We start from the raw sequence: 11,311 nt of genomic DNA on the forward strand, positions 1-11,311 counted from the left end.
ACTGGGACCACCGCTCCGCCCGAAGTCACCGGCAGGGGGCGCGCGCCCCTTGGCTGGCACCGCTGCGCGCGGCGCAGGGGGGGCGGGGCGGGGGAGGCCCGCGTGCGCGGAGGGATCTGTTGGCCGGTGAGTGAAACGAGAAGGCGGGTTCGCTCTGGGGGTTGAGATCTTGGGACGCAGCGTGTCCGTCCGCTCGGCTTTCCTCCCGTGAGGGCGGGGGCGCGGGGCCGCTCTGCCCCGGCCGGGGACTCCGCAGCGGAGGTGCGCGCGAGTGGCGTTTGCGGGCCGGGGGCCCCTTCTGTCACTGGGGCGGCCTTTGGCGCCCCGGGCCTTGGGGCGGGCGCACGGGGTGGCGGCGCCGCCGGCTCGGAAGGGGCTGCTGAGGCGGGGCCCGGAGGGTGGCCCCGCAGCGCTGGGGCGGCGCGGAGCGGAACGTCCCGCCGGCCGGTGCCTCCCGCTGCCGCCGCTGGGGCGCGGCCCGGGGTCTGCGGTGCGGAGCGCGCTGCGCAGGCCGGGCCCGGCCCCGGCGGGGGGGGCTGCGCACAGTGCGCGCTCGGAGCGATTGAGCACAAGAGGGAACAGAAAAAGGGCCTTCTTGCTCAGAAACTGCCGGTGTTCGGCTGTTCCCGTGCAGGAGGGCAGCGGCGGTTCTGAGCCCAGCCAACTCCCTCTCTCTGTACTTACTGAAAAATATGAGAATTCGGTTCGAAAGATAACACTTTTCTTCTCCTACAAGTAGCCACGTGGTCTCCAGACTTTATTTTTCGTAATGCAAAGCAGTTTTTACGTATTTAGTCATCTGCTGAGAGTTTTTCTTCCACAAACATTTTTGTGTCACTTCGAAGGTCTATCAGGTTTCGTCGCTGATGGGGATTCTGTAGCTCAGCAACACCTTGTGTCAAGAACCAGCTCCTTTGGGCCTTTTCAAACCAGTTTCTTGCAGCGCACACTTGCTGCCTTCTAGTTTTTGCCTCGGAAAACAGCAGCTGATTTCTGCCTGCACTGTCCATGCTGCTCCTCATTACAGGCTCTGTTACACCCCTTCACAGTTAGTTCCTCCTCCTACTCTTTCCCCTGCAAAAGCTATTATTCTCATCTTTGGATATCTCACTACCCTTCTTGAAACTTTTCTAGTTTCAATATTTTCTCTGCTTTTTGTTGAGATGATGGGACCAGAACTCCCGTTTAGGTTCGTTCTGTATGTGCTGGTATCTTGCAGCTCTTTGGCATTTCCTTTTAGAATTCCCTGTAAATTCTATTTAATCATGTTCTCATTAGACTTTGAGACTATGATATATGATTCTCCAAAAACATCCTACCAGTGTTTGGTGGTAGCCAGAAAAACACATCAAATGTAGAATTTTATAGGAAAATAAATAGACTGTAACAGAAAAAAAACACATACAATGACAGCATAAATCAGTATAAATGTGTGATCACCCCATCTTAGATTTTGTGTACAGTTCTAGTCGCCTTATCTCGAAAAAAGGGCATATTAGAAGCATGTAACAAGGATGAACAAATGTATAGAGAGACTTTTGTCAGCCAGTCAGTGGAGTGGATGAAGACCTTTCAGCCTGGAAAAAAGCCACCTTAGGGAGTGAGGGAAGGGGGGTGACATACAGGTGTCTGAGAAATGACATTTGGAAAGAACAAATTTCCTTGTCTTCTGACACATGAAGTATTTGCATCGCGTGAGGCTAAGTTCTCAGCAAGAAGTAGGTATTTGTAAAATTTCTTAGTAGCTGACATTATGGATTACAAAACTTCATGTGAATTTAAGTGATCCTGGACAAGTGTCTCTAAGAGAACTGCATTCATAGAATAAATCACTTCAGCTGCAGAAATAGCTCCCTTAGTGGAAAAAGGTTAAAGTTGGGAAGAGTATAGAGTGGGCAGGTATTGCTTTATCTCACTCCTCTGAGACAGCTGCTTTTGGCCACCTTCAAGATAGAAGAATGACCAGTGTCAACCCTTTGTCTGAACTAGTTCACAGCTTCCTCTTGAACCATTTGCTGTGGCTGTTAACAAAAAGTTCTCCAGGCTTAATCCTGAAACTGAGCCATTCCCAGATCAATGGCAGGTGAGCTGCTTCTGCCCCACAAACCCTGCCCTGTCCCCCTTTCCCTGCTCCACAAAACCATTAGTACATAAGAAAAGGACTTCATGTGCATGTGCAGATTTGTTAGTTCTGCTTTTCTGACATTCCCTGGCTTGGCCATCCTGTTTCGTGGCACCTGGGCCCCAAAAACTTGAGCCTTTGAGTTTTTGCAGTTGAGTGCGAGGGAACAAGCTGGCTGCCTGGGCCTGAGGGTGACCTCTCAGATGTCTGAGAAGTTTTAATTTGTATTAGAAGACTCTTAAGAAACAGATGTAGGTATGGCATAGTATTTCTCTGTTTCTTCTGGCTAGGCCACACAAGCTAGCAGAAGGATTTTTTTTGCCTAAATTGTTTTAGACTTTTGCATTTTATATGCTTTGTCTTGTCAGTCATTCCTGGGAAAGTGCATTGGGTGATACTCCCAGTATCTTGTCAAATAATTGACAATCAACTCTTTGTGGCATTTAAAGACCTGAAAAAATGTTTCTAGTAGGAGAGATCCTTTTCCTGTCTGGACTTTTACTGTGGTTGGGACAGACCCGTACAGCACCTGTGTGTGGGTGTTATTTTGGCCACCCCTCTGCTGTCTGTCTGGGGATGGGGGATTTGGATCCCTGTACACATTAAGGAGCAGGAGCTTGAGCAGAACGCTGTACCTGCTGGTTTGAAGGTAGTAGGGCATGTGTCCAGCCTTTTCATAACTTTTCAGTCCCTCCAGTCAGGTGGTTGCAGCCCCTTCCAGGTGATTTTCATTATGGTGGCACGACATTGTCCAGCTTTTATTGATACGTGTTGCAAACACCATATGTGATGAGCTGTTTGTCTCAAATACTGACTGGGAAAGATACAACTATATTTAACTCCATTTCATGCTATCTGTCTTTAGATCCAAGTTATGATAGAATAAAATATTTTCTGAAATTGCACCTGCGCTTCTTGTATTCTTGGAGAAAGATCTAAGGGGTTAACATCATCCTCTTCCTTCCCCTCTCGCAGTGATGAACAGGGTGGCCATCCTGTTGTATTCCTATTCTGTGGCCTTTCAGTTGTCTTCCCTTTCCCCCTTCAGCTAAGGGACATCTGTTATTAATACAATAAGATTACATCTTTAGGGTACCATAAAAGAACGAGTGTTGGAAACTGGCAGAGCAGCAATGTGTCCTCCTGCTTGTACACTTGCAGTTGGTGTTTCTAAGTGCTGTGGGCATTGGGAAGCCTGACTTACAGAGATGAGTTAGGTCTCTCTTTGGCAAAGACATGGTAGCCAGTCACCTCTGCTGCAGAGTATTGGTAAAAGCTCTGAAGAAGCTGTTGCATGCTTTACAATGAGAGTATTTTTGAGGTGGCTTTGTAAATATGGGTCTTACCTCCTGCCTGCCTTACCCCACAGGAGTGGAGCTTCCTCCCAAGTAGTGCTGTGGATCTAGAAGGATCTGACCTCTGGAGCAGACTACGTGTTCTGTCTTTATGGGGTGAGCCACGGTGCAGGGGCACACGGGCACTTTCCTCAGCTGACCTGGTGACTGCAGTTTTGCAGACTTCTCTGGATAGGGGCACACAGTTACATTTGGGCATAGAAGCTGCACCCTATCTCTAAGAGTACTGGATTCCAGATTATCATAACTGCATAATTATGGATGGACCAAATGTATTGGGGGACAGAAAGACTGTAGGAATTTTTGAGTTAATTTTTCCATAATGTTCCTTCTAACTTGTCATTTGTTCTCCATTTTAGGACTGAGCTATATGTTCATACATGACAGGTGGAAACTACTTATAAATTGATATTCTTGTGTAGACAAGGCCCCAGAGTATCTTGTGCTACTATTTTCACTTGATATTATCTCTTTTATTTTTTGTTTTCTTTGGACTACAGAGCTTTCACTCTGTATTGATGAAATGTACCTGAACAGTTCATCAGCTAATGATTAAGCCTGACAGTGTTCAATAAGAGACTGGACAACACCCTCAGACACACAGTGTGAACTGTGGGGTTGTCATGTGCAGGGACGGGAGTTGGACTCAATGAACCGTGTGAGTCCCTTCCAACTCAGGACATTCTGTGAGTCTGTAAAGTGATTGAGCTGTGCACGGGGAAGAGGATTAAGGATTCTGCAGGCACCTCTTCCTCCTGCCTGTTCCACTGTGTGGGCTGTAGGCCATATGGTGTAGTTGGAGTCATCTTGCTTTGCCTGTTCTGTGGGGAGATTTGGCACTTTAGAGGTCAGTAGCGTCCAAAGTTGCCATTTTACCCTATGAAAACAACCCTGCCTGTTCATGTTCCACTGTATCTGTGGGACCTCACCCCCTTTTTTTGTCCTGCTTTCCTTTAGATGAACATTGACTTCACCACGAGTCCTGTTTTTCCAAACTCTGTTTAAGTGTCCTTGAGGTATTCTTGGAGATCTGAGGTCTTTATTGTTTTGCTTTTTAATTAGGTGCAAATCCGACATTTCAGCTAAGACTTAATAGTAAAGACTTGTCATTTTGCTAGTTTGAAACCTTGTATTCCTCTTAGTGCAAGGAACTACTGTGGGCAATATGGTTGTATCAGCGCTGTATGTGTTCTGAGCACTCTGAATCCCAGAGCATTCCTAAAATGCAGCCCCGTCCCCCCAGGTGGCTCCCGTGGAGGGTCTGCATGGGGACCGAGAAGTGGCAGCTCCTGGGGGACCCTGGGCCTGGGCCATGCGCGGGTGGGCCAGCTGGTGCCTCAGGACCGTGCGGGTTAGTAAGAGTTTCAAGGCACCACAGGTTCCTTTGCTTCCTCCCACCCCAGCCAAAAACTTTCAGGGTTGCTTCTGGACTTGCGAGCGGTGAACTTTCTGAAAAGGGGTATAGAGGAGCTTTCAAATGGTAGAACTTTCTGCTCCCTTGAAGCCAAAGGAATTTTAAAGTCTTGTTCACACAAACTCACTTTAATAGTTTTCTGATGCATTTTTTTGAGCATGAAAATGTCTTCTTGATATTTACCTAAGTCAGTATATGTAGACAACAGATGTGTGTTCAGAAAAATATCTTGGATTCTTAATAGATGTACATAATATTTCTACCATATGTTCAGCGTTACTTCTCCTTGCAACCTGACAGTTAATTGCTGCTTGGATCCTAAAGCTTCAATTTACAAACCGAAAGGAAGACTCTAAAAAAATCAACTAAAATAGTTTTTATAGGAAAAATATGTCTGTGGCTGTATTTTTATTTACTGAAACAATGGGTGATTGCTTAATCAGCAATTTTATCCGTGAAGGTTTCATTTCATGGGTATGGATTTAGTCCTTGCAAATGCCTATATGGGCTCACTGAACACAGAGTCAAAATTTCAACTTTTGACTTAAGAACTAAAAGTTTGCATCTGTTTCAGTTTGTGTCAAAACATAGATGTATCCTTGCCTAGGGGATGATAGCAAACCAGATTACTACATGTATGATGCACTTAATAAAAAAGAAAGTTGTGAGATGAGGAGTGATTTCAAACTGCTAACATCTGTCCTAATGAAAAAAGTTATTGGACAGGGCCTAAGATGCATTTCACGTTGTTAGAGGATTGTTGCTAGAAACTGAATGATCTGTGTGAGCTTGCAGTCATTCTCATAGTAAATACTTTAAATTGAAATACACAATTTAATAATATAAATAACCTTAAAGCATATAAGTTTTATGCAAAAAAAAGCTAGGGACAAAATTAGCTGTTTTTTTTTTACAGGTAGCTTGACTCCAGAATTCAGTGAGGCTGATGAACAGGTGGGTCTTCAGGCTCTGAAGGATTCCCTCATTGTAATGCAGGGAATGGGGAGAAGAAGAACCGTGAGCAGCTGTACCTGAAATTATAGTGAACTTTGGAAGTTGCACGCAGCTCAGATGGCATGTGGCTCTGCTGGTGACTGCTGCACAGAGGCGAGCATGTGCCCGTTTCCAGGTTCTGTTAAAGTCACTGCTCGTGTATTACTAGTGCTTAGATCAGACACGGAGAAAATGGGTTTCTTGAGAGAACAATCTTTTTGCAGTTTTCTCCGGTACTTGTGACACTCTGGGTTCCTGTTTCTGTCCCTCATTCCAGAAGGTGGCACGGTCTCTTCTGGGAAGGACACACTGCAGCTTCCCCTGGGGCAGATGCTGCTGGGGTGAGCAGGTCTGAGGACCCCTGCAGCATCACCCACTTCCAGAGTTTTCTGAAAACAGCTGTACTTTTCCAATAGTACACACTGTGTCTTTTTGATATGAGAGTTATGTTAGTGCTCTTATGCACAAAATATACAGATTTTTGGTCAAGTAGTGTTATCGTAGAAAAACATCTTGAGCTTCTTGCCTGGTTTTGTGTGTAGGTTTCTGGCATTGAATCTTTTTATGGAGTGGAAGTTAAAGCCAGATAATGCTAATCCTAGAATACTAGTTCACTTCATTCTGAGTCAGAATTGTGTGACTTTTGAACATGGGAAGGAATGACCAGTAGCTATCATTATTTCTAGGAGGAAATGGAAAAATTTCTATAGGATTTGCCAAATCTATCAAAGCAGTGTGTGTTTGTTGGTTTTGGTTTTGTGTGTGTGTGTTTTGTTTGTTTGATTGATTGATTGTAGTGTTTTGCTTTTGTTTTCTGCAAGGTGATAGAAAAAAAGGTGTATGGATTTGTGAAATCAAGAACTGCAACAACTGACAACTTCCCTGTAGGAATACAAACCAAATCTCTGTTGCATAGAAAGTGATCAGTGTTGCTGCTGTTCCTGAATTCTCCCTGGAGACGTGTTATTTCCAATGTGCCTCTCACTGGTTTAAGAGCTCCTAAATAGAGGGAATATGTTTTCTCTTCTAAGGAGGTTTTCCTAGAGACTAATTCTGCAGTGTTGGTGGGGGTTGCTTTACCTCAGCAGAGTATGTCATTATTAAAAGTGTTCACTGTTGAAAAGGGTTAATTTTTTTCCCCTCTGGTTGACATCTAGAAAAATGGATGATGATGATGATGATGACATTCCCCAGCTTTCATCCCACGCCTTGGCTGCCCTCCAGGAGTTCTATTTGGAACAGCAGCAGAGAGAGGGCATGAAGACCTCCCAAGGGTTTAATCAATATTCCATTGGCTCAATAGAGGAAGACTGGGTAAGAAACTATAAACTTCAGTGAATGAAGTGCTGTTGGTTGTTACTGACTTTCTTTTGTGGATGGATAATGAAATGAAATTAAAAAGGGGAACATTCAAGATGTTCCTAGAGTAGTAACATCAAACTATTCATGGACAATAATACTGTAGGGATATTTGCTTTAATATTAAATCTGGGTATAGTTGTCTGTTCTACATGTGTGGGGGGTATAAACTGAAATTACATGGAGAGGGAATTAAGCGGCCAACAGAAGCATCTGTCCCTTCTGGAAACTGGAACTCCAGCTTGGCATGTGAAGGTAGTAAAGATTCTTCCCTGAGTTTGAGACAAACACAGTGCAACAAGATCAAGTGATCTTTCCTTTCACATCATATTTCTTTCTGTGTTTTATTTCTTTGGTTTTATGGATGGCTGCTTTGATGCTTTTTTCCTTCTGACAGACTGATTTTTGATTTGACTGTTTGTTTACTCTTCCTTTTTCTAATCTCTTCTGATTTAGTATTTTTACCCTTCATTTCCTTCTGTACCATCGCTTTTCAAGTTCCTTTTTCCTCTTCTGCTAAAGTAACCCAATTTCAAAGCACTTATGTATTCTGCATCTGCACAATGGGTTTGAACTAACTTCATTTGTGATTTTGCATTACTTGGTTTTCTTGATACTGCAGTAAATGCTTTGGAAACACACCGTGTAACCTACCTGCTGCGTGGTGGTGCTGGGTTGCAAAAGTAAAAAGACTGTCAAGAAAATAGTCAGCTTTGTAGCTTTAGAGTTTGTGAACGGAGAAGTTGCTGTGGAATTTGGTTTTCTTTAAGTATGACTCACCACACCTCACTGTATGTAGCACAGTCAGAAGATTTGATATTGTTTTTAAAATAATTGTGCGCTATCTTTCCCAGCAACTGAGCCAGTTTTGGTACAGCGATGACACTGCCTCATGCCTGGCTAAGGAAGCAGTTGTGGCAGCTGGAAAAGGTGGCAGGTAGGTTTTCATAATTAAGTTATAGATTTAACATCTTTTCTGTAAATATTTAGTTTCTACTATGTAGACAGGGCATGCAGTTTAATTCATTACTCGTTATACTTTATTCCATTGAGATATTGCAGAAACACTTTGCTGTTATATAATAGTTCATACTGATCTTAGCATTTAGCATTTCATTGAATGTTGTAGGCTCTGTCTTATAAAAGTTTACTATGAACCTTTTTATTTTTTGAGGAACGTAAATAGCTTCAGAGCATATTAAAGACTTGTAATTCTTCTATCTGTTTTCATACAAGGTTTCTGTAGAACAGATGGAAAAATTTGGTTTTCTTCCTATTTCTGTAAGAAGTAATGTTTAATTTTAAGTTTTCAAGTATATTTCCTTGCTGTTCTGACATAAGATTTTCTTTGTAGTTAAGCTTAAGGTCTTCATGCAGCATGGAGGTTGAATAGGCAATGGCTTTAATACTTAAAACTCTGGTATTAAGCTAGTTATTTCTTAGAATGGAGAAAGAATAGTTTACATTTTCGTTTGCCTTTTAAGTTAATATTCTAAGTTATTATCTCTTTTTCAGGATAGCATGTATTAGTGCACCAAGTGTGTACCAGAAACTGAAAGAACAGGATGGTAAAGATTTTTCAGTGTGTATACTGGAGTATGACAGAAGGTTTTCTGTATATGGAGAAGAATTTATCTTCTATGACTACAACCACCCTTTGAACTTACCCGAAAATCTCCTGCCACACAGTTTTGACATTGTAATAGCAGATCCACCCTATCTGTCGGAGGAATGTCTTCAAAAAACTGCGGAGACCATCAAGTACTTAACAAAAGGAAAGATTCTGCTTTGCACAGGTATAGTTAATAAAAATATTAGGTCGCCATTAAAGATCTTTTTCTCAAAAGACAAACCTACTCAAGTGAGAAAAATACTAGCTCAGTAACACTCATCATTAATTCAAGGGGGAATATGTATCCTAAGCTTTTTATTGGAATACTGTAGTTCCACCTTTATTTTGAACTGAAGGCATGTGTTTCTTAATAGTTGAAGTCAGAACCCTGTAGATGTGGCATTATGAATGTTACAAAATTATTGAAGAAGGTCATCCTGCAAAGTTCCAGAAACATTTTTTCCTGTAAAAGGGCCACTCTCTATTATTGCAGTCATTGAAAACTGGATGTGACAGACATTGTTAATGTCTTGTTGAATAACCTTAGAATTTTGCTGAGTAAAGTGGGATGATTTTAGCTAAGTCTTGAAAACAAGAACAAAGTTAACTTTTCTCTTTTTCATATTGCCTGTCCGTACTGGTAAACAGAGAAATTGTAATGTGAATGAATGGATGAGGGAATTCTGTCACTGTGATTCAAGTTAGGAAATCTTAGGCACTGAAATGCAGCAGGAAGAATTAAAAACCAGTGATAAGAGCAGTGAAACTGGAAAATTACCAACTGTACTTGCAGTTCCTTCTTCATGAAGATGCACTTGCTGGTTTAAGAAGCAATGAGTATCTGCTTTAGTCATAGTGCTCCTTAAACTGTAATCTTATTACAAGATATCCAAAGACATCAAGGAAACTTTTGCAAACAAACAGTTGACAAAACCCCTCTCTACCTACCATTCAAGGGAATCCAGGCATGCACGCAAAATAGAAATGGCTATAGAAAGTCTGCTTCTTTGTTTAATTACACATGGCAGTCATTCACAGGGATGGTTTTCAGAGCTTGTCTTCCCTAAAATGGATAGGTGGCCCTTCAGTTTACAAAGTTTGAGAAATACTGCTCAAAGAAGTGATTTCTCAAGTGCGTAGCTATAAATATCGCACTATGGTTTATTTAAGTGGAAGAGTATATGTAGTTTGTTTGCATTTCCCATGGCTCCCTACCATGTCATTTCTTTGGCATATAGCAAGAAGATTGAGTTCAAGTGTCTGTTTTCTCTAAAAGGGGCACTGATCTTACCCTCTCCCTGTTTTTATGAAACTTCTCCGACATTCTTTTTCTTGGGGCATCTTCAGTTCTTTCAGATTTATTTTAATTTCCCAATAGATTCAGTTGTTAAGGAAGGCTGACAGTGTAGCTACTTTAAGCCTTGCTTCTTTAAAAAAAGCAGGCTCTACATAGATGCGTTTGGGAGGGGCTACTAAAAAAGCCCACACATTCTGTTACTGTTTTTCTTATTGAATGCTAATTACTTTTGCTGCAGGTGCAATCATGGAGGAACAGGCAGCAAAGCATCTTGGTGTGAAGATATGCAAGTTTATTCCAAAACACTCGCGAAATTTAGCCAATGAATTTCGATGTTACGTGAACTATGCTTCTGGACTGGACTGATTCTCCTTAGAAGATCTATAACTTTTTCAGTCAAGCTCTTTTCTGTTTTTTTTTTATCAGTGACTTCATATTTCTCAGTGCTGAAATACTCAGTTCCAAGTACCTTTTTCTGGGCTAGCTTTGATCAACATGGTGCGATAGCCTCTCCCTTTTAAATGCCTAATCATTTGCAATTACTGTGGTTTGTATCTTACCTACTGGGTAAATGGGGACCAAACAATGCAGGTGCTGGATAATGGGAAATTCTCTGTTAGAGTTTCATTCTAGCTGGTAGTTTTTACCATTCAAGGACTCTTCAGTGACCTCTCTGAAGTGATTTTAGCTGATTGGCTTATAACAACACATAGGTGCTTGCTTCACAGACATCAGAACCGTCATTGCGTCAGAAGTGATGACTTGGTAGCTATGGAATGGTTGTCAAGAGCATGAATAGTGGTCTCCTTTCAATCCTGAGAGACGTTTGTTCTGAACATGTCATGTGTTTTCAGCAGACTGCTGTTTTTATTAAAGGTAACCAGAAAATAGGTCTCCTTCTGGAGAGGCCTCTCCAGTTGCTTTTAATCAGAATCAGAACTACCTACCAGTTGCCAAGTAAGATAAGACCCACTGTTGTTGCCAGACTTGTGTTTTTAAAAACTTGTGGTTATTATTTCACCTTTTCTCTAAAATCTTGTCACAAACCCAGACTTTCTTTTTGAAAAAGATGAGATCTATTTCGTCGTTGTTTACCACCATATAAACTTGTGTATGTATGTATGCTGTACTAGAGAAAAAGTAATTTGTTACGTCTCTT

General features: G+C 42.2%; 1 protein-coding gene across 1 annotated transcript; it reads left to right on the forward strand.

Moving 5' to 3' along the window:
• On the forward strand, positions 1-11,307 carry EEF1AKMT1 (EEF1A lysine methyltransferase 1). The gene is made up of 5 exons (XM_082076314.1): positions 1-126; positions 7,042-7,198; positions 8,098-8,180; positions 8,759-9,039; positions 10,391-11,307. The coding sequence occupies exons 2-5, from the start codon at positions 7,046-7,048 to the stop codon at positions 10,516-10,518; spliced, it is 645 nt and encodes a 214-aa protein (XP_081932440.1). The 5' UTR covers positions 1-126; positions 7,042-7,045; the 3' UTR covers positions 10,519-11,307.
• Positions 11,308-11,311: the final 4 nt, after the last annotated feature.

The sequence above is a fragment of the Streptopelia decaocto genome, assembly GCF_964273445.1.
Source record: "Streptopelia decaocto genome assembly, chromosome: 1".
NCBI lineage: Eukaryota > Metazoa > Chordata > Aves > Columbiformes > Columbidae > Streptopelia > Streptopelia decaocto.